Source organism: Saccopteryx bilineata, chromosome 4 (genome assembly GCF_036850765.1).
Source record: "Saccopteryx bilineata isolate mSacBil1 chromosome 4, mSacBil1_pri_phased_curated, whole genome shotgun sequence".
NCBI lineage: Eukaryota > Metazoa > Chordata > Mammalia > Chiroptera > Emballonuridae > Saccopteryx > Saccopteryx bilineata.
This window is the reverse complement of record NC_089493.1, coordinates 44,796,107-44,819,595: the sequence shown is the minus strand read 5'-3', so window position 1 is coordinate 44,819,595 and position 23,489 is coordinate 44,796,107. Positions and strand designations below refer to the sequence as shown.

The following is a 23,489-nucleotide window of genomic DNA, read 5'->3' as shown; positions in this document are numbered from 1 at the left end:
CTTGGGGTCACACTGATGATCCCATGCCCAAGCTGGGGACTCTGTGGTCAAACTGAATGAGCCCAGGCTCAAGCCAGTGACCTTGGGTTTTCGAACCTGAGACCTTAGCATCCTATCTACTGTGCCACCACTGGTCAGGCTGGACCTTAGTTTTTAATTAGATAATAAGTGGTCTGTTAAATCAGTGCTCTTTAACCTGAGTCCATGGACTGTGATGAACTTCAGGGAAGTGGTTTGTGAATCTCCTGAAACAGTAACGCCAAACTTTGTGGATACAGGCCCTTTTCTCAGGAGAGCCTCATTTGCTTTCATCAGAATTTCAAATGGCTTGGTGACTGCAAAAAAGGTTAATAACTATTGTTTGCTGTATAAAGGAGATTTTAATTAATAGGAATAACATTTTCCCCCTTCCAGACATATTTTGCAGAAAGTTAGAAGATTGTCCAGCTGTTTATTATTATTGGAGCAGCGAGCTCTTGAATCAGTTGAACTGTTCTCTTGAGCCAACTTGGATTACATAGAGATCAAATCAGAATAGCTTTAGTTTTCTCTTATGTGATCTAAAACATCACTTTAACTTTTGAGTTCTTACATTTACCCCATTGTTATGGGCTGAACTCTGTGCCCCTCCCTGCTTCATATATTGAAGCCCCAACCCCCAGTACCTTGAAATGTGACTCAATTTGGATAGAGAGAGGGTGGGCCCTAATCTAGTCTAACTGGTGCCCTTAGAGCAGGGGTCCCCAAACTACGGCCCGCGGGCCGCATGTGGCCCCCTGAGGCCATTTATCTGGCCCCCACCGCACTTCTGGAAGGGGCACCTCTTTCATTGGTGGTCAGTGAGAGAAGCATAGTTCCCATTGAAATACTGGTCAGTTTGTTGATTTAAATTTACTTGTTCTTTATTTTAAATATTGTATTTGTTCCCGTTTTGTTTTTTTATTTTAAAATAAGATATGTGAAGTGTGCATAGGGATTTGTTCATAGTTTTTTTTATAGTCCGGCCCTCCAACGGTCTGAGGGACAGTGAACTGGCCCCCTGTGTAAAAAGTTTGGGGACCCCTGCCTTAGAGGAAGGGGAAATTTGAATACAAAAGATGGATACTGCCTGACCGGGCGGTGGTGCAGTGGATAGAGCGTCGGACTGGGATATAGAGGACCCAGGTTCGAGACCCCGAGGTCCCAGGCTTGAGCGTGGGCTCATCTGGCTTGAGCCCCCCCCCCCAAAAAAAAAAAGCTCACCAGCTTGGACCCAAGGGGTCTCTGGCTCAAGCAAGGGGTTACTCGGTCTCCCGTAGCCCCACGGTCAAGGCACATATGAGAAAGCAATCAATGAACAACTAAGGTGTCGCAGCGAAAAACTGATGATTGATGCTTCTCATCTCTTTCCATTCCTGTCTGTCCCTTTCTATCCCTCTCTCTGACTCTCTCTCTGTAAAAAAAATAAATAAAAAAAAAAAAGATGGATACCAGGGGCATGCATGTACAGAGGAAAGACCAAGTGAGGGCACAGAGAGAAGGCAGCTACCTGCAAGCCAAGGGGAAAGGCCTCAGAAAAAAACAAAACTTGATGGCACTTTGATCTTGGACTTCTAATCTCCTTTTTTGTTGAAACCACCCTAGCAAGTGAATACAGTCATGATGAAGTAGCACTTGAGTGACAATAAAAAGTATCTCAAGGTAACTTAACTGTTTCTCCTTGCCCATACATTTTGGGGAGAAATGATAAAATATTGTGTATAGCTTTACATAGTAGTCTAGTACCTGAAAGAGATGGTAGGACCCACGAAATTTAGACATGGCATAGTAATAGTAGTTCCTATTCTTATTGGTCTCATACTTTATTGATTTATTACTTTACAGTTTTTTATTTGCCTGTGGTTTTATATACATATATATTATATATAAATATAATATATATATAAAAGATATTATTTATTAATTTTAGAGAGTGGAGGAGAGAGAGAGAGAAGGAGAGGACGAGTGGAAACATCAACTCATAGTTGCTTCTCATGTTTCTTTTTTTTTTTTTTTCATTTTTCCAAAGCTGGAAACGGGGAGGCAGTCAGACAGACTCCCGCATGCGCCCGACCAGGATCCACCCGGCATGCCCACCAGGGGGCGATGCTTTGCCCCTCCAGGGCGTTGCTCTGTTGCATCCAGAGCCATTCCAGCGCCTGAGGCAGAGGCCACAGAGCCATCCCCAGCGCCCAGGCCATCTTTGCTCCAATGGAGCCTCGCTGTGGGAGCGGAAGAGAGAGAGAGAGAGGAAGGAGAGGGGGAGGGGTGGAGAAGCAAATGGGCGCCTCTCCTGTGTGCCCTGGCTGGGAATCGAACCCGGGACTCCTGCACGCCAGGCCGATGCTCCACCGCTGAGCCAACCGGCCAGGGCCTCATATGTTTCTTGGCTGGGCAAGCCTGGGGTTTCGAACTGGCAACCTCAGCATTGTAGGTTGACACTTGATCCTCTGTTCCACCACAGGTCAGGCACCTGTGGTTATATTTTGTCTTTTCTAGCCTTTCTCATTCTGTGGAATGAGTATTTGTAAATAAGTCTATTATAAATCAACACTAGAACAGTATCTCTTTATTCTCCGGTGTATGTTCTATACCAGTGGTAGTCAACCTGGTCCCTACCGCCCACTAGTGGGCGTTCCAGCTTTCATGGTGGGCAGTAGCAGAGCAACCAAAGTATAAATAAAATGACAGATTTAACTATAGTAAGTTGTTTTATAAAGATTTATTCTGCCAAACTTAGCGAAAATCCAACATAAAGTACTTGGTAAGTATTATTATATGCTTTAACTTGCTGTGACTCTGCTTTATAAATTTTATAAAGTAAAGTTACTTCTCTACTTTATAAATCACCACTACTGTGGAACCGGTGGACGGTTAGAAAATTTTACTACTAACAGAGATACAAGAGTGGGCGGCAGGTATAAAAAGGTTGACTACCCCTGTTCTATACCGTCACTTTAGCCTACTCTTACTCTCTGGTAATGTCATCTGTTCTCATGCCTCTTCTGGACTGTCAGCTTTTGACAATACCAGCATACCTCGGACATATTGTGGGTTCATTCCCAACCACTGCAATAAAGCGAGTACCACAGTAACGCAAGTTGTTATCCTTTTGCTGTTGGAGGGTGGGGGGATTACCTTCAATTTGTAAGAAAAGCTTAAAGTGAAAAGCAATAAAACCAGGTATGCCTATATATTGTTTTTGAAGTTTCTTTTTCTTTCCCTTCCTCCCTCCCTTCCTCCCTTCCTCCCTTTCTCCCTCTCTCCCTCTTTTTATTTTTTTTAGGTTGAGAGAAGGGGAGATAGGCAGACTCCCGCATGTGCCCCCAACTGGGATCCACCCAGCAACCTCATCTGGGGCCAAAGCTGGAGTACCAAGCTATTTTTAGCACCTGAGGCCAATGTGCTCTAACAAAGAAGCTATCCTCAGAGCCCAGGGCCATGCTCAAACCAATTGAGCCACTGGCTGTGGGAGGGGAAGTGGGAGTAAAGGGGGAGGGAGAGAAGCAGATGGTCGTTTCCCCTATATGCCCTGACCAGGAATCAGACAGACATCCATATACTGAGCTGGTGCTCTGTCCACTGAGCCACCGACCAGGGCCTGTTTTTGAAGTTTCTTTTTGCCAAAAATGAAATTCGAATGTTTCTAATGAAATCTTTATTGCTAACTTGATTCAATCCATTGGAAACTTAGATTTGGAAATTAATGAAAGGCTAAGGGATGAATGTGTGTTTCTCAAGCAAATGAAGGCAGGAATTCTATCAGTTTTGTTTATGCTGAAGCCCCAGGGTCTGGCACAATGCCTGATACTTAGCAGGACATTAAATTTGATAAACACTAGATTAGTTTTAAGTAAAGTCTCACTCAAGCCATTCAAAATTGAACCCCTAGCCTGAATTCTGCTTCCTTTAGATTTCTTGGTCTTCATTCATGATGTTGAGGAGTACCTTGCTCAGGAGCATCTTGTCCCTGTGTTCTGCTCCGTTTCCTTCATTGCATAGTGTGGGAGCTAAGATAGGCCTTTGGCTCTTGACCATGTGTGCATCCAGGCTCCTTGATGAGCTTGCTGTGTGATCTTGGCAAGTTCCTCAACTTCCCTCTTTTTGGTTTCTTCATCTACAGAAGATAGAGTATGTACTTGTTAAGTTTTTTTGGGGGGGGAGGGAGGGGAGATTGGGAGCTTAAAATAATACCTGGCCCATAGTAAACTTTTTAGAGCTGTTAAAGCTGTTGACGGTCTAGTGTGGAAAAGCTATTCTATTCTCACTTGCTTGTATCTTTTGTCTCTAGTTTTACATTAGTTTCTTTCCCTAGGTATAAAAACAGTCCTGTTTATATATTTATTATTTATTTATTTTTATAGTGAGACACAGACAGACAGGGACAGGCAGACAGGAAGGGAGAGAGATGAAAACTATCAACTCATAGTTGTGGTACTTCAGTTGTTGTTTTTTTTTCATATGTGCCTTGACCGAGAGGCTCTGGCTGAGCCAGTGACCCTTTGCTCAAGCCAGCAACCATGGGGTCATGTCTGTGATCCCATGTTCAAGCTGGTAATCCTGTGCTCAAGCTGGCAACCTTGGGGTTTCAAACTTGTGTCCTCAGCACCCCCGGCCGACACTACATCCACAGCACCACCACCTGGTCAGGCAAAACAATTATTTTTAAACAACAAAACCTTTGTGGTAGAACTAACATGATTTTCGTGGTGATAGCAGTGTAAGTTAAGTTAACACGGCCCCTTTCGGAGAGTGATTTTACAACTGATATATCCAGTAGTAAAAATATACTATGACTTAGCCTGACCTGTGGTGGCGCAGTGGATAAAGCGTTGACCTGGAAATGCTGAGGTCGCCGGTTCAAAACCCTGAGCTTGCCTGGTCAAGGCACATATGGGAGTTGATGCTTCCAGCTCCTCCCTACCTTCTCTCTCTGTCTCTCTCTCCCTCTCTGTCTCTGTCTCTCCCTTTCTCTCTCCTCTCTAAAATGAATAAAAATATATATATATATATATATACTATGACTTAGGAATTCCACTTCTGGGAAACTTCTAAGGATATACTCTTAAATAATTAGGGATTGTATCCATGAAGATATAATTATAATGTCCAGGGTTGGAGAGAATGGTTTAATAAATTCTGGTACTTACACATTTACAGTTGATGAGTTTGAAGACCATGTAATAACATGGAAAATACTTACTTGTTATGAAAAGTACAGCATTGTATGTACAATATGATTACAACCATGTTAAGTAAATATGTCAAGGAATTTCCAGAGGATAAAACTTATAAGGGCTCTTTTAGTACTATGGCTTCTAGATTTATGCAAAGCTGGTTCTAAAGTCACAGAACCAGCTTTACCCTTTTATATTTGGCTTTAGGAATTCCAGGTTTAGTCAAATTCTGCAGAATGGGGTGGCCATAGGGCACATAAGATGAAGACAGGCCTACCATGTACACAAGGGTTGGTTTCATATCAGAGACAAATACACAGACCCCACTATGTGATTTTTCCCCCCAATAGCATGAGTTTGGGCTTCTTGGTGCCTATTGATTAGCTTTCTGCAGTATAGATTTCTGACACTTACTTTTGAAAATACTATTTTTTAATTCTGATGTTCAAATTGTCTTTCTTAAGTCCTAACAACAAGTCCCAAAGCAGCAATTATTTTCAGTTTTCTGTTGACCATAAACCATTGTTTTTCAAGTGGTAATTCTTAATGTGTATACTTGACCAGCCAGTGCATAGACTGCTGCTTCAGTCTTGGTTCAATAGCTGCAAGAGGAAGGTGGTAGAAGGCAGAGTAATTTCTGAAGAGCTGGGCACAGGAGTGAGCTTTAGGCTCTATTTCTTGGGTAAGCACCGTGAGTTCTGTTTCTGAAGTAAGCCCCACACCCCATCCAGCCACACCCAGGATTGCTGACAAAGGTGTGCTCACTCTTTTGTCTACATTGATACTGCAAGAAAACTGTTTTACCTGGTGCCTTAATATTTGTTACCCTGAATTTTTATATTTTTATCTCCTTTTTTTCTTTGATAAGCCACTTTAAAGTCCAGTTACCTATAAAGGACAGCCTGTGCCCAGCTGGCTCTGTTAGATACTTGGCTCAGGATCAAGGCACCCAACCCAGGGTGTGTGTGTGTGTTTTAGCAGACAAGCACAGTGTGGTTTTGCAGTGACACTATCGTTAGTAGCTGTCCTCTTATTTTTTTATATCAAGCTTTATTTGGCACCTAATGGTTTTTTTTAACTCTGTTCATGACTACTATTAGAGTCTTTAACCTTTAATGCCCGAGAGAGATGGCATCCTTATGTCCGAGTTAAATTTTGGTCAAAGGGAGCATATGTTAAAGCTCCAATCAGTTCTTTGAAAGTACTGCATGTCATATACAAGTGATTTCAAAAATTTCTACTGCCTTAAATATACTGCTCACAAAAATTAGGGGATATTTCACAATGAATATGAAGTGATAAAAAAAGAAGCATTTGATTTTTTTTATTAAACAAGAACATCAGAAAAGCAAACAAATCAAAGAAAGTTGTTCGATTATGCAAATGAGATGCAAAACCAGCTTTTATTTCATTGGTGAAAATGTGCTATGTAAAAGACTGAAAGTACTGGAGTATCTACATGTTCCCTGATCCCCTAATTTTTGTGAGCAGTTTATATATAAATGTACAATATTTATGGAAGAAGGATTGGTTTCAAAGTAGGAAAAAGCAGCTCACTCAAGGAAGTAACAGTTTGCTATGTGAAAGGGTACATGCTTTCTTTTTTTGTTTTTGTTTTTCCTTTTTTTTATTTTATTGAGAGATGGGGAGGCAGAGACAGACTCCCGCGTGTGCCCGACCAGGATCCACCAGGCAAGCCCCATGCCAGGCGAGGCTCTGCCTGTCTGAGGCCACTGCTCTGCTGCTTAACAACTGAGCTATGAGACAAGGCTATGAAGCCATCCTTAGTGCCCGGAGCCAAATTCGCTTAAACCATTCCAGCCGTGGCTTGGGGAGCAGAAGAGAGAGAGAGAGAGATGGAGAGAAGCGGATGATTACTTACTTCTGTGTGCCTGACTGGGAATCAAACCTGGGCCTTCCACATACCGGGCCAATGCTCTACCCCTGAGCCAACCTGCCAGGACTGGTACATGCTTTCTTGCCCTTTGTTTTCTGTAAGAATTATTAGGATAGAAAAAATAAGCAAGAGTGTTTTAACGGGAATTCTGAAACTCAGTTTGTGGAGGCAGAATTTTCTTGGTAATATACTTTCAAAATGTATTAATGATTTTGGGGGTACTAAACTTTTTAAATTGGTTTCATTTAGATTTGCATGTTCAGCCTGACCAGGCAGTGGCGCAGTGGATAGAGCTTCGGACTGGGATGCAGAGGACCCAGGTTAGAGACTCCGAGGTCGCCAGCTTGAGTGCGGGATCATCTGGTTTGAGCAAAGCTCACCAGCTTGGACCCAAGGTTGCTGGCTTGAGCAAGGAGTTGCTCGGTCTGCTGAAGGCCCGTGGTCAAGGCACATATGAGAAAGCAATCAATGAACAACTAAGGTGTCGCAACAAAAAAACTGATGATTGATGCTTCTCATTTCTCTCTGTTCCTGTCTGTCTGTTCCTATCTATCCCTCTCTCTGACTCTCTCTCTATCCCTGTAAAAAAATAAAATAAAATAAAAAAAAGATCAAATGATCTATTAAAAAAAATAGATTTGCATGTTCATTCTAGCTGGGGCTGCTAAATTATAGTTGTCTTATCTGATTAGGTAGCAGTAAATTGTGATATGCCACAGTTTTGTGAATGGCATTATGTCATAGGAGCAATAGGAAATAACTTTGTGAACTACTCTTCACTGAGTTAATTTAGATAAACATGGTAAATTGAACCAAAATGAAATACTTCAATTTGTCTTTGTTCCCAGCTATTATTTAATAATTTGTTACAGCCTGAACAAGTCTTTCCTCCAGGTTCTTAGAGTTTCTTCCTACTCCAAGAAAAGGGAGGAGGGGACCCATGTAAACTAGCATAATATCACTAATTATGAATTGTGTTAGGTATCACTACCTTTTTTTTTTTTTTTTTTACAGAGACAGAGAGAGACTCAGAGAGAGGGATAGATAGGGACAGACAGACAGGAATGGAGAGAGATGAGAAGCATCAATCATTAGTTTTTCATTGCGACACCTTAGTTCATCGATTGCTTTCTCATATGTGCCTTGACCGTGGGGCTACAGCAGACCGAGTAACCCCTTGCTCTAGCCAGAGACCTTGTGTCCAGGTTCGTGAGCTTTGCTCAAACCAGATGAGCCCGCACTCAAGCCGGCGACCTCGGAGTCTCGAACCTGGGTCCTCGGCATCCCAGTCCGATACTATCCACTGCGCCACCGCCTGGTCAGGCAGGTATCGCTGCTTTTGTGGTCACAATAGAATAGCAAAGTACAGGAGGTCCTCAGGTTATGACACAGTTCCATTCCTATGACAGTGATGTAACTGAATTTTGGTGTAAGTCGAAACACACCCTAGCCTAAGTCACTTACCTATCCTAACACAGTTGTAAAATCATAATCTAGAACATAAAAACACAACTAAGCCACAGAAAAAAGGAAAAGGACATAAATATATTGTACTGTACACTGTATTACGTATTTTTCCACCACGTGCAACCAAACTAGTTTGCCCATGTACTCCATAAGTACAGCACTAACAGCCTAAGCCAAACACTCACGTTTCAATTTTTTAAAGGTTTTATGGGAGTGAGTGTTGTAAACTCGAAACATCATATGTCAAGACTATCATAACCTGAGGATCCCCTGTAGTGGCTACCATTCCCAGTTTGTAATACTCCTTTTCAGTATGTTTTATATACTATGTTGCCCATCAAGCTTATCATAATCTTTATTTTCTGGAAGTTAGCTTTGTTTGGTCTTTAATCATGATATAAAATCTATATTATAAATAATTGTGAAGCAGATATGTGCTGAACTTAAATACCATTGTGAATTAATTCTAGGAATGATGAAAGCTGTGAGTAGTGAGTTCTTGAAAACCTTGCATGTCTATTTCCAAAGGCTATTCTCTTTATTATTCAGTATCTATTATCAGACAATAAAGGATTTTTCCATTAAGTTGTGCACTACTAACCATCCAAACCTCCTGAGGCAAAGTTCAAAATTCCCATGAAATAGCTTTACAGAATGTCCCTTTAAAAGAGAAAAAGGACCCTGGCCGGTTGGTTCAGTGGTAGAGCGTCTGCCTGGCATGCAGAAGTCCCAAGTTTGATTCCCGGCCAGGGCACACAGAAGAAGTGCCCATCTGCTTCTCCACCCCTCCCCCTCTCCTTCCTTTCGGTCTCTCTCTTCCCCTCCCGCAGCTGAAGCTCCATTGGAGCAACGATGGCCCAGGCACTGGGGATGGCTCCTTGGCCTCTGCCCCAGGCGCTAGAGTGGCTCTGGTCGCAACAGAGCGACGCCCCGGAGGGGCAGAGCGTCGCCCCCTGGTGGGCGTGCCGGGTGGATCCTGGTCGGGCGCATGCAGGAGTCTGTCTGACTGTCTCTCCCCGTTTCTAGCTTCAGAAAAATACAAAATAAACAAATAAATAAATAAAAATTTTAAAAAAGAGAAAAAGGAGTGAACTAACTCCCTGGAAAATATCAGGCCCCAATACTGGAGCTCAGTTTCTTTCTGATTTAGAGTATGTTCTGTTGTTTTGTGAAGGTGCTTTGTTGTGGTTGGATGCATTCTATCAGTGCTCAGAGGCCTGTGAAAGGAAGTCTTTTCTAATGCCTCTGCTTGTATTCACACCCTCTTGGTCTTGGCACTTTTCCACTTTACTAGCCATGGAAGCAGTTTCTACCTACTTTTACAAAAGTATGTATGGCTTCCTATGTAATATGATATGTCTGCTTTAATTCTTCACAGTTCTGTGTAGAGGTTTTATATGGCACTTAAGAAAAATTGACTCAGTTTGAAAGACAAAGCCTCTAGATGCTGTCAAAATTATTTAATTTTATTTATGTCATAATTGAACCTCAGATTTTTCCCATAACAAGGGAAGTATAGGTCCAGGAGGTTCTTATCTAATTCCCATCTTAAGTCTACCACTATCTAGCTGTGGGGCTTCAAAAGTCATTTTAGCTCTGTTACTTCATTTGCAAAAAAATATTTTATTGTATATACAGGTGGTACCTTGCTGGAGTTGCTAATCAGTTCTGTAATGGTTCAGTGAAGAAGGCAGTCATAAGATGTTCTCTGGAAGCTTTTACACTTTTTAAAGAAACAGTGAATTTATTTAGTGTATACATTTTTCCCTCTAAAGGCATCATGGGAGGGGTCTTTCAGGGACTATTCTATTTTTATTCCTCTGACTTTTTGTAAATAAAGAGCAGCCCTTATGCTAATAAATGATGACTCCTTTTTGGAATTAGCATTCCTGTACCTTTAATATAGCAGAAGGAGAAACAGAAAGTGCCTTATCTTCTAAACTGTTGTGATAGGCAGGGAGCCATAAACTATGAGTGACAAGTTAGAAAGCAGGCGTCTTCCTTTCATGTTAAGCTTCCTGTTAGCAGGAAGCAATTCTCTTTTCCCTGTTCTAACCCTATATTGCCATTTGATTGCTCATTGATTAAGTTCATTCTTTCACAGACAACAGTTAAGTATGACTCTTAAGACTTAGGGATTTACCCAAGAACTTTTTTTCCTAAGCAAAGTGAAATTCTCTTCTATGTCTTCATTTTGGGATTGTATACTATGACTAGGTAAAGAGATTTTTCAGCTTTTAAAAGCTGCAATCAGAAGTCACAGACTAAAAGGAATGCTGGAATTATTTGAAAGCAGGTCTTTGGCCTCTACTGGAGAAAAGGTGCTCGAGTTTTAATTGACTCATTGTTATATCTCACCTTATTCCTGGAAAGGACTTCAGGTGACAGTACTTAACAAAGACTTTCTCCACAGCCAGGCTTCGGGAAAGCATTGCTCAGTTTCGCTTTCTCACTTTCCAGTCACTCCTCCCGTGAACTCGGGTTCTGCCCTACTCACCCAGCACAGCGCTTCACAGCAGGCTCCTTACCGGGATCTCCCCCACAAACCCGACATGGCTCTCTGTTTGACCTTGTGACAGGGTCTACAGTCTGTGCCTTCCTTTTATGTACATTTTATCTGATTATAACAGTGATGTATGCTCACTATGAGAATTTTGGAAAAACACATCTGTGTCCATCCAGAAACCGTTTTCTTCATTGAAATTTCTGTGACAACTGTCTTGTTCCTTTTGTGCTATTTATTCTCTTTCCTCCTAGTCTCCTGTGTCAATGTACTTTCCACCTTCAAATTTTTTTCTAGCTGAGCTAATAATCAAATTAACAGAGACAAACAGGAGAAAATATTTTTTTTTTTTAATTTAAGTGAGAGGAGGGGAGATTGAGAGACAGACTTCTACATGTGCCCTGACGGGGATCTACCCAGCAACCCCCATCTGGGGCTGAATGCTCTGCTCATCTGGGGCTCTGCTCGCAACTGAAATATTTTTAGCACCTGAGGCAGAGGCTCCATGGAGCCATCCTAAGTGCCTGGGGCCAATGTGCTTGAACCAATAGAGCTGTGGCTGTGGGAGAGGAAAAGTCAGAGAGGAGGAGGGGGAGAGGGGAGAAGCAGATAGTTGCTTCTCCTGCATGCCCTGACCAGGAATTGAACCTAGGGCATCCACACCAGGCCAACACTCTATCATTGCGACAACCAGCCAGGACCCAAAATTAGAATTTTTAATGCATTTTTAATTCACATATACATGAAAAGTCCAAAGACAGGCAACATTGGCAGGTTTGACATTTTGGACAAAGGAGAAAAAGGCAGTGGTGGTGGTGGGGGTGCCTAATGTTAAGTTTCTGAAGTGAGAATGGGAGACTTAAAGGTAGTTGAGGAGGAGCTAAACATACATGGCAGGAAAATTCTTGCTACGTAACTCAGAAACAGTGGGACCTGGGCTATCTAGCTAACAGTCCCTCACCTGAAGCCCTCTTATTACCATACTTAATTCAAATTAGGCTACTCGAGCTAAGGTGAGCAGCCTAGATTTCCTTCCTGAAGCAGGTTTTTCTGTCTGAATCTCTTGGGCAGGAAAGGGAGGAAAAGGGTCAAAGGTTCTTACTGAGTCTTGTTTCTTAGTAACTTAAAACCATCCCAAAAAGACAGATTCTGGGTGGCAGAACTTTGGGTCCCTTCACAGGCAACATTTCTTAAAACTGAACTTAGCTCTGCACCCCTGCTGGCTCTGTGAGCTGCCTTTGTTACCATCTCACTAAAAGGCACCCCTCTCCAGCCATAAGTTAAAGACCCATCCTGACTCCTCACCTCAGTCTCTATTTATAATTAGTGGCTAGAATCCTGCCTGTCTTTCTTATTAGTCCATATACTTGTCATCTTTCCACTCATGGCACCTTAGCTTGGACTGTCATTATTTCTCAGCTACCTCAGTTTTCCAAAAGCACCATCTGCTCTGAACCTCTTAGGACTTCATTTATCTCCCTTCAGCTCTTAGTTCAGAAAATCAGGGCTTCTCTGTCCTCTTTCTACACTCTCAAGACTGAGTTTGGTTCTTGTGGTCCCCTTTCCTCCTTTCATGCACTCTCTCCTTCTCTGAATCCCCCCATACTGACCTCCAAGTCTCCCAGCACCCCTGCTGTCCTTGTAACACATACCACATTCTATTGTAATTGCCTGTTTACTTTTCTGTTTCCTTAAAGGCAGCCGTTAGGTCTTATTCATAATTGTAAAATCCAGCCCAGTAAATTTTTTGTAATAAATGGGTAGAGGGAAATGGGCAGGTAATGTGACAAAATTTTGAACCTGTTATATTAGTTTTATAGTTTTGGATGCCTTAAAATTTGTATCTTAAAGTGCTATAATTGGCCTTTGTTCACCTGTTCCTGTGGTAATGGTTCTGTGAACGAGCTTGCCTAGTGTGCAGTGTGAGGCTGATAGCCCGGCTGGGGTGGGCTCCACCTCCTGGCATTGTGGGGAAGGTTGGCTTTCCGCAGGTAATAGCAGTGTAGCAGAGCTAAGATGGCTGTTTAAACCAGGGCAGTTGTGCCAGGGATGAAGAAGACGGAGCATGTTAGTGACTTGGTGATTGGATATGGGGTCAGGGAGGAGGAATCAAAGTGACTCAACCCTCTGGCTTGGTTGACTAGGTACTTGATTAGTGATTACCAAGTTTTGATTTTTGAGATTCTTTTTGACATCCAAGTGAGTATGTCCACTAGGCAAGCAGTAGGATATGAAGTTCGAGAGAGCAGGTCACTAGAGTCATCAGTTTGTGGTTGTTTAAACTGCAAGAGGTCACTTATATGTGGCTTAAGGGTAATAGTGGTCCAGAAAATGAAAGAACTCTGGGGGAATACCGATGACCATCAGGGAAGAAGAGAAGAGAGCTAGGGAAAAGCAGTGTCAGAAACTGAAGCATTGAGGGAATTTGGAGAGAAAAAAGCCATATTTTTTTTTCTGTTTTAAAGAGAATAGCAAGAAAATGGGTCTGGCCCTGGTGGATAGCTCAATTGGTTAGAGTGTTGTCCCAAAGCACAGAAGTTGCTGGTTCGATCTCTGGTCAGGGTACATACAGGAACAGATTTATGTTCCTGTCTTTTTCGATGTCTCCCTCCTTGTCTCTAAAATCAGTAAAACAAACAAGCAAAATCTTAAAAAAAATAGGCCTGACCAGGCGGTGGTGCAGTGGATAGAGCGTCAGACTAGGATGCGGAAGACCCAGGTTTGAGACCCCGAGGTCGCCAGCTTGAGTGTGGGCTCCTCTGGTTTGAGCAAAAATTCACCAGCTTGGACCCAAGGTCGCTGGCTTGAGCAAGGGGTTACTCGGTCTGCTGAAGGCCTATGGTCAAGGTACATATGAGAAAGCAATCAATGAACAACTAAGGTGTTGCAATGTGCAACGAAAAACTAGTGATTGATGCTTCTTATCTCTCTGTTCCTGTCTGTCTGTCCCTGTCTATCCCTCACTCTGACTCTCTCTCTCTCTGTAAAAAAAAATGTTTTAAAAAATCTTAAAAAAAAAAAAAAAGAAGAAGAAGAGAGAAACTGGATCTGTCTTTACCCAGTTGTCAGAATAAATGCTTCAATATGGACTGTCTGTTTGGCTTTTTGTTGGGCAGTTCCACCTCACCCCTATCTCTCTCTCTCTCTCTCTCTCTCCCTCCCTCCCTTTCTCTCTCTCTCTCTCTCTTTCTTTTTTCTTTCCCTCCCTCCCTCCCACTTTCCTCCCTCCCTTTCTCTTTTTCTTTTTTCTCTCTCCCTCTCTCTTTCTTTCTTTTCTTTCTTTCTTTCTTTCTTTCTTTCTTTCTTTCTTTCTTTCTTTCTTTCTTTCTTTCTTTCTTCTCTTTTCCTCCCTCCTTCCCTCCCTCCCTTCCCCTTCCTTCCTTCCTTCCTTCCTTCCTTCCTTCCTTCCTTCCTTCCTTCCTTACTTACTTACTTATTTTATTTATTGATTTTAGAGAGAAGGGAAAGACTTCCTTATTTTATTTATTGATTTTAGAGAGAAGGGAAAGATAAAGAGAGAAAGTGGAGGAGCAGGGAGTATCAACTCCCAGTAGTTGCTTCTCATATGTGCTTTGACTGGGCTATCCTGGGAGTGTTCCAGGTCAGTGCTTTATCTACTGCACCACCTCAGGTTAGGCCATCCCACCCCTTTTGAGGTAGCCCAGCATTCCAGTCCAAATCCAAACCTTCTGACACTTTTACATTAGATCTAACACCTAACCTTTAAAGTTTCATCCAAATTAAATCTGAAGTTAAAAACAGATCTTGAGTCCAGTCCCAAAATTTCTGGTTCATTGGACCCAGGGATCTTAAATTTTTACAAGGGCATTTCTGAGCGGCTCAGGGAACAGTCATGTGTAGATAGGTGCTATAACCCCGCATCTTATTTAATTGCAAGAGAGCAGGACTTTATTATGGCAAACTTTAAAAATACAATTGTGATAAAGAGATTGGCAACCATGGAAACCTGGCTGGAGCTTTCTGCAGTGCTTGTTTGAGGGAGTTTGGTGGGGGTGGGAAAAGCGCCACCATCTGGTGTGTAATCTGTTAGAGATGCAAAGTTTTTATTTTACGGATTTTGCAGCAGATGCCCCTGGTGCCCTATTCATATCCACGTGGTCCACCACTGATTTCAACCAAAACCCACAGTTCTGTAGTTTCTTGCTCTAAGTTGTGCTAGCACGTTTTTATTTCTGTCTCAGGGCCTTCAAGGCTTGCCAGGGGAGAATTAATATCCCAAGCAACCTTCAGCCCTTTGGGAACTCCAGCCTACATGCTCTGTCTCCTTCAGGGGACCCACAGACTGGTCCTCCACCCTCCAGCAGTCACACTGATTGTATGAGATGATCTTACTAGCTTTTCTCCTTCCTTGTAGCTTTCCTTCCCTCCCTTCTGTTCCCTGGGATCATCTCCTATTTAATCCTGCTGAAACCTTATCTATTAGTAATGTGTCATTTGAGCTGACTTTACAGGTTAATAAATGCAAACAAAAGTGTTCTTTAATCATATGAGTTACTTCTTAATGTCCCTATCAATTTGGCACCTAAAATAGTGTGTGGGGGAGGAAAGTGAAGAGAACATTGTGCAGTGGAGAATGGTACACACATTGCTGAAGTTTAAACTTATCCACAGGCATTCTGTAATGAGATTATTATGTGAGACTTTATTGGATTTTTTTTAGACTTTATTGGATTTTTTAGCAAACTCCATTTTTTAAAAATTTTACTTAGAGAAGAATTGAAGGGATATGGAAAAAACCCAGAAAATTGTTGGCACATAGCACTAGATGTGCCTCTTTTGTTTCTTTATCTTTTGTTATATATTTTATTCATATCTTCATCTTTCTCCTAAAGAATTCTGGGTGGTTCTTTAATGAGACCAAATTATAGAATATATAATAGAAAACTACTAAAAATGTAATAATGTAGAAAAGAGGAAGATCTTTACAGATTTGAGATATAAATTGCTAAAGAACAGAAACAAAGATCTTTTCCAGGGATATCTCTTGAAAGATACTTTGTATGCCTTAAATGTAAGATTTTTCTTACCTAGCTAGAAGATAGTCTATCTACATTTCTTCTTTTAGCTAAGACTGGACTCCAGGAATTACCATATTTCCTCATGTATAAGACACACCTTTTTCCAAAAAATTTGGGGTCTAAAAACTGGGTGCGTTTTTTGTTTGTTTGTTTGTTTTTTTAAACTGGGTGCATTTTATACAGTAGTTGTAGATTTTTTTTTACTTGCATTTCCTGCTTTTTTGCACTTGTTTTTGCACTCATTGTTGAAGACTATGATTCGTCATCAGACACAGATAAGGACAAGCTAATGGATGGGAGTTTTGACAGTGATGAGGAGTTGGATGAATTTTATGATGAATAAAACTTGAGTTCAGTAACTTTATGTAATACATTTTTAAAAAAATTTCAGGCCCCTAGCCTGACCAGGCAGTGGCGCAGTAGATAGAGTGTCGGACTGGGACACGGAGGACCCAGATTCGAGACCCCGAGGTCGCCAGCTTGAGCGCGGGCTCATCTGGTTTGAGCAAAAGCTCACCAGCTTGGACCCAAGGTCGCTGTCTCGAGTAAGGGGTTACTCGGTCTGCTGAAGGCCTGCGGTCAAGGCACATATGAGAGAGCAATCAATGAACATCTAAGGTGTCGCAATGAAAAACTGATGATTGATGCTTCTCATCTCTCTCTGTTCCTGTTTATCCCTGTCTATCCCTCTCTATGACTCTCTCTCTGTCCCTGTAAAAAAAAAAATTTCAGGCCCCTAAATTAAGGTGCGTCTTATACATGGGGAAACACAATAAAAGTTGAAATGAAAGGTAAACTTGTTCTGGATGATCACTGTCATTCTTTTTTTTTTCTTTGTATTTTTCTGAAATGAGAAGCGAGGGGGGCGGTTTAGTAGACAGACTCCTGCATGCCTCTGACTGGGATCCACCCGGCATGCCCACCAGGGAGTGATGCTTGGCCCATCTGGGCAATGCTCCGCTGCAACCAGAGCCATTCTAGCGCCTGAGGCAAGGCCATGGAGCCGTCCTCAGTGTCTGGGCCAACTTTGCTCCAATGGAGTCTTGGCTGCAGGAGGGGAAGAGAGAGATAGAAAGAAAGGGGGGGGGGGAAGGGTGGAGAAGCAGATGGGCGCGTCTCCTGTGTGCCCTGGCTGGAAATCGAACCTGGGACTTCCACATACTGGGCAGATGCTCTACTGCTGAGCCAACCGGCCAGGGCTGATCACTTCTATTCTTGGTGATTAAAACTGATATCTGAAAGCAGTTACCATAGAGGCTGCCACAGTGCAGGTACTCAGTAAAGGTTATAGAGGGAATGAGAGGAGTATGCTGAATTGCCTGATATGATATCTTAGACTGGTGTCCCATGACTTAGAGTCAGTAAAAGTTCACATTAGACTGTTCTTGCCTCACTGCCACAACCTGAGACTACAGATGTTTATTTTGCTGTATAGGTTTATTTTGTAGGAGACTAGGCGTCCCTACAAAACACTTTCTTATATAGAAAGGGGCTATTTTGACATACAAATTGATAAGACATTAGATAGAAATCTAGTATTCTATCCCCTCAGTTAATGTTTCAATGCAGACTCAGAGATGAAGTGAGTTGTCAATACTAACATCACCCTGTGTGGTAAATTAGTAATCTGGCAAGGACTAGAACACAAATATCTGTATGTAATCATCTTTTTGTCTGATTTTAAAACAGCTCCCATGTTTACCCCAGGTTAGGGAACAGAACAAGACACTGTTTTTCTGAACTAGCTCAAATGGTTTTTACAATTAATAAGGATTATGAATTCTAGATTTGATATGTGATATTTGCAGAAAAATTGGCAGTTAAGAGTTTAAACAAATAGATTATTCGGAAAATCAAGACTAATACGGGGGTCCTTGGATTACAACAGTCTCAACATATGATGTTTTGAATTTATGACGCTCACTCCCATAAAAACTAAAAAAAATTGAGACGTGAGTATTTCAGTTTATACCATTAGAGTCGTACTTACGGACTACAGTGATGAACTAGCTTGGTTGCACGTGGCAGAAGAATACACAGTACAGTATATTTATGTCCTTTTCCTTTTTCTGTGGCTTAGTTGTGTTTTTATGTTCTAGACTAGAGTATGATTTTATCTAATCATAAATCATTTTATCCTGTGTTAGGATAGGTAAATGACTTAGGCTAGGTTGTGTTTCATTCAGCTTACACCAAAATTCAGTTACATCACTGTTGTAGGAACAGAACTCTGTCCTAACCCAAGGACCTCCTGTAGATGAGCAAAGTATAGAAGCAAACAAGTGAAAAATGATAAACATCTAAATATTCAACAGTGTGGTGAATAGCTTAGAAAGCTATATAATAATTTATATACTTTTGACATATAATTTGATAGACTTTTGCAACCAATAAAATGCTAGTTGCAATGACTTAGAAATAGTGTTAATCTACTAGGAATTCTAGATAAGTTTCTTCTCTATTTTCCTTCTATACTGTGCCTTTTACTTACTGGGATGTATTCAGTAATTACAAATTCATTTAAAGCACTAACTTTTATGTATAGAATGTTGACTAAATGTCAGTTTCCTGAAATTCTGTTTGTTCACTGAGTCTGAAATTCACCAAATTATTTTCTGGCCTGCACACGATGGGAAGTTGTTAGTTTGCTTTTGTTTTCTTCATCTGTACATTGAAAAGTAGCTGAAGTGAGAGTTGCTAAAGATTTAGCGAACGGAGAGAAAATGTTTCTATGACTTGCTAGGACCATCTAAGTGTAAGTTTAAAAACTTGCCTAAAAACAAAATCAGTATTATAATCAAATGTGTATTTCTCTCCTGTACAGTCTCTGTTATGCACCTGAAACCATACTGGAATCTGCAGAAGAAAGCACAACCTCTGGAATTTAGCAAGGAAACTCTGAGAACTCCCATGAGCCACCAAGAGGCTATAAATGATGAAAAATGCAAAGCTAGCTACATGAAAACAAGTGTCTTCCGTTCCACCTCTCCTGGTAAAGCATCATCTCGAAAACCTTTTGAGATCCTTTCTCCAAATGTTCTGTGCAGTATGAGTGGGAAGAGTGTAGAGAGTAGCTTGAATGTTAAAACCAAGAAGAATGCACCATCTGCAACAATCCACCAAGGCGAAGAAGGAGAAGGGCCACTTGATATCTGGGCTGTGGTGAAACCGGGAAATACCAAGGAGAAGATCGCATTCTTTGCAGCCCACCAGTGTAGCAATAGAATAGGATCTATGAAAATAAAAAGCTCCTGGGATATTGATGGGAGAGCTACCAAAAGAAGGAAAAAATCAGGGGATCTTAAAGAGGCCAAGATGCAGTTAGAAAGGATGAGGGAAATCAACAGCAGGTGCTGTGAGCCCGAGCCTTTTGCATGTGGCATTGAGCACTGTTCTGTGCACTATGTGAGTGACGGTGGGGACGGCATCTGTGCTGGCAGGCCTCTGTCGGTTGTGCAGATGGTTGCCTTCCTGGAGCAAAGAGCCAGTGCTGCTCTGTTGGCCACTTGTGCAAAAACCTGCACTAACTCACCTGCTGTGGTGAGGGTTTCTGGGCAATCCAGAGGTGTGCTCCCAGCCTCTGAGGCCTTTCCTGCCCCCGGAGCTTGTGAAGAACCCACGGAAAGGGGAAATCCCGAGGTTGGTGAAGCCCAGAGTGAGCCCGTCCGCGTCCTGGACATGGTAGCCAGGCTGGAGTCTGAGTGCTTGAAGCGGCAGAGCCAGCGTGAGCCCGGGAGCCTCTCGAGGAATAACAGCTTCCGCCGAAATGTAGGCCGGGTGTTGCTTGCCAATGGCACTCAGGCTGATGAAGGCAAAAGTAACAAAGGTGCCTTGGAGGCACCTGACACTCAGGTGAATCCTGTGGGGTCTGTACCTGTGGACTGTGGCCCAGCAAGAGCTGACCATTGTTCTCTTAAGGGGAAGCAGGCCTGGGATGGGGCTCCTCGGGGCTGTCCCTCGTTGCCAGCAGGCGTGAGTTTCTGTGTGGATAGTGCAGCATTAGAACCAGGCCAGCACACCGCTGTGAAAAACAGCACTAGATATGATGTGGAAATGACAGAGGAATTTGAGTCACCTTTTCCTCCTCGAACCTGTTCCCAAGCCACTGAGTTGCCCACAGATGCTATTGATTGTGCAAGTAGAGAGCTTGTGCCACAGAATCCCGGTCAGAGAAGAAAAGAATTGGTGTACATTAGCATCACTGTGTCCAAGGTGGAGAAAGACCAGCCTTCTAGTTTGAAGTCCTATGAAGACCCACTTCCAGGGAGGTTGTTTTTTTTGCCACCTGGTCAGCACCGGTTGGACAGTTCCTGTTTGGATGAAAGCACAACAGAAGAGTCTTCGGAGGCCCGCCAGCTTGAAGATGCCGCCCAGGGGGGCAGTGCACCTGAGGGAGGAAGTGTTTCTGCCGACTCCTTTGTCCCGGGGCCTGCCTCTCTGGGCCTTGAGGCATCCAATTGGAAAAAGCAGGTGTCTCATGACTTTTTGGAGACCAGGTTTAAAATCCAGCAGCTTTTAGAGCCTCAGCAGTACATGGCTTTCCTGCCGCACCACATTATGGTGAAAATCTTCAGGTTACTTCCCACCAAGAGTTTAGTGGCTCTTAAATGTACCTGCTGCTATTTCAAGTTTATCATTGAATACTACAACATCAGGCCAGCAGATTCCCGCTGGGTTCGGGACCCACGCTACAGAGAGGATCCTTGTAAGCAGTGCAAGAAAAAATATGTGAAAGGGGATGTGTCCCTGTGCCGGTGGCACCCCAAGCCCTACTGCCAGGCTTTGCCCTACGGGCCGGGGTACTGGATGTGCTGCCACCGCTCTCAAAAGGGCTTCCCCGGCTGCAAGCTGGGGCTGCACGACAATCACTGGGTCCCTGCTTGCCACAGCTTTAACCGGGCAATCCATAAGAAAGCAAAAGGGACTGAAGCTGAAGAAGAGTACTGAAGTCTCTGTGAGAGGCAACAGAATGGCTGGTTTTTAAAACTGTAGACTGCCACCGAGACGTACTGGTGTGCGTCCCAGTACACCAGTGCTGCCTCCCAGAGCCACGCCTGGGAGAACCATAGCACTCCAGCTCGTGCACTCGCAGTTTCATTCACACACCGTACAAGAAAACTGGCCTCGTTGTTTTATAGTGGCGCCTCGCATCCGATCCAGGGTGGAAGCTCACAGTTTGATACATGTGGCTGTGAATAATTATGCCCATTTTCCCAAATCAAATCCATCCTGAGGACGAAGATCTGCCACCATCAAGGGTGTTCAGAAACATTCACTGCAGACCAGGCGGGCAATCCCCAAAAGGGGTTCCAGAAATGTTTTGAGCGCTGGCACCATATTTGAAATAAGTGAGTAGTGTCCTGTAACAGGAATAGCAGCAGTCTTGGATGAAAAGTATGCTACGAAGGAAAAGTCAGGCACCTTACCTTGGACCTTGTATGCTTGATCCTGTGAGATTGATGGTTGTGGTTGGAGTTGGATTTCATGCCCTGTGGTGTTTACAGTGTATATAATGGTTGTGTTTTCATAGGGCTGTGAAAGTGCACATTAAATGTGAGCGCCTTTACCTTAGATGAGTGCTTTTGGCCCCTCTGTAAATAACACCATTAAAATCCAGTTGTATATAGTGGACAGCTGACTGAGCAACATAATCACCACAATGCAGCTAGGATGGTGTTGCGGCTAAAATGTGTGTGTTTTTCTATTGTCTCAAATTTGTATATCCTGTATAAAATATGAATGTTTCCCAAATAAACTATGAATGTTTCCTGTATAATATATGAATGTTTCTGTGAAGAAACTAAATAGTTAAGAGGTTAACCTGTTGAAAAGATACCAAATAATGGTTTAACTGGACAACCTTAAAGTTAGCATAGAGAACAATTCTTTGTTATATTTTAGTGATTCAACAAGACTGAGAGATTATATAGTCAGATTATAACATTCTTGTCTACTTTATTCTGTCTGGTTACAAATTTTTTTTAATTTCAATAAAAACATGCATCTAAAATGGGACCTGAGTTGTAGATTTTTCCCCCCTCCTTTTTTGAAGTAATGAAGAAGGATATTGTAAATTGAGTTGTGAGAATTAAAAACTATTTTTGAATTGTTATGGGACGGGGAGAAAATTTTTTTCTGCTACTGAAAAGAGATTGTCTTGACGAGCTTACATTTTTGTAACCCTTAACGTTTGTATTTTGAGTTTGTTACGTTAACATTCACTGTATTTCCTGTTGGGTGAGGTATTATCGAGGACATTCTTATAGCTTATCTGGGAATAATTAATTGTTCAGAAGTCATTAAGGGTATATTCAGGCCCGTGGCATGTACTGCTAGGTGGGGCTGGGAAGTATGGGCCCAGAACGCTGTGCTGGAGGATCTGAAAACCACTTGGCCTGAAATCACATGCCCACCAAGAAACCTTGCAGCCTGTGTGAGCTCCAGGCTGTGGAGAAGCGATGGTCAATGACCGAGGGCGGGCTGCTGAGGAAGGGATGAGTGTGGGCTGTGCTGTGATGGGCCCAAAGGAGAAGGCTGTAAAGGGTGAGTGGGCTTCGGCCAGATCTACTGAGCAGAGCGGGGCAGCACTGGGGCCGGGTGTAGCTGGGTCCTGTGGCTGAGGCAGTGGGGGCGACCGCACCCTCCAAGCTGGAATCCACTTTTGTTTCCTGTGCCCTTATCCTTAGGCAGTATCTGCTCCTCCCTGAAAAAGAGGGTCATAAAATTGAAAAGTGTTTCTTGATGCTGAACAGTTCTGCCCTCCTCAGACACAGGATAATGATACCGATAGGCTGGAGCCCACAGGCTCACTGAGGACACAGCCGAGGACAGGCTGAGAACGGCTTACTTTTCCTTTGGTCTTTGGCTGTTCAGGAGGCCCTGTGGCATTCTGTTCTGTCCCCATGAGAAGCCACTGCTGATGCCCACACACCAGGAGGAGTTGTTGCACTGGCCCCACAGTCTGCCTTTGTCTATCAGCAGCCAGAACTATGTAGAATAATCGTACAAATTCCAGAACCCAGGATACTTGAGGAATAGGTCAGTGTCAGTAGTACAAAACCAAACAAAACACAGAACCTTTGATTGTTGGAGAAGGTCATTTTGTGTTTGCCTGGGACCAGGTTATTTGACCAATTCTTAGGAATCCAGAAACCAAGTCAGACCCAACTGAAGCTCTGTTGAACTAGCCCCTCCAGCACAGATGAGGGGATTCAGGGCTGATAAGCTTGGTACTGTCTCTACAGCCAGTTGTTTATCAAGGTTACAGCTTTGCAAATGTGGCTGCTTTCATGTTGGTTTTGCACTGGATTTTAGTAAAGTTAGTAGTGTCCTCATGACGCACCTTAGCGAGGTATGTTGGAAAGGCTTTGAAACAATTTTCAATTATA

General features: G+C 42.7%; 1 protein-coding gene across 8 annotated transcripts in view; it reads left to right on the top strand.

Moving 5' to 3' along the window:
• Positions 1–22,114, top strand: part of FBXO34 (F-box protein 34) — a 105,442-nt gene extending 83,328 nt beyond the window's left edge. For all 8 annotated transcript variants that reach the window (XM_066276036.1, XM_066276034.1, XM_066276038.1 and 5 more), the window contains one exon: positions 18,926–22,114. In XM_066276036.1, coding sequence (XP_066132133.1) covers positions 18,934–21,048 — 2,115 coding nt within the window. In that variant the 5' untranslated portion in view covers positions 18,926–18,933 and the 3' untranslated portion in view covers positions 21,049–22,114. The remainder of the gene's footprint in view (positions 1–18,925) is intronic.
• The last annotated feature ends 1,375 nt before the right edge of the window (positions 22,115–23,489 follow it).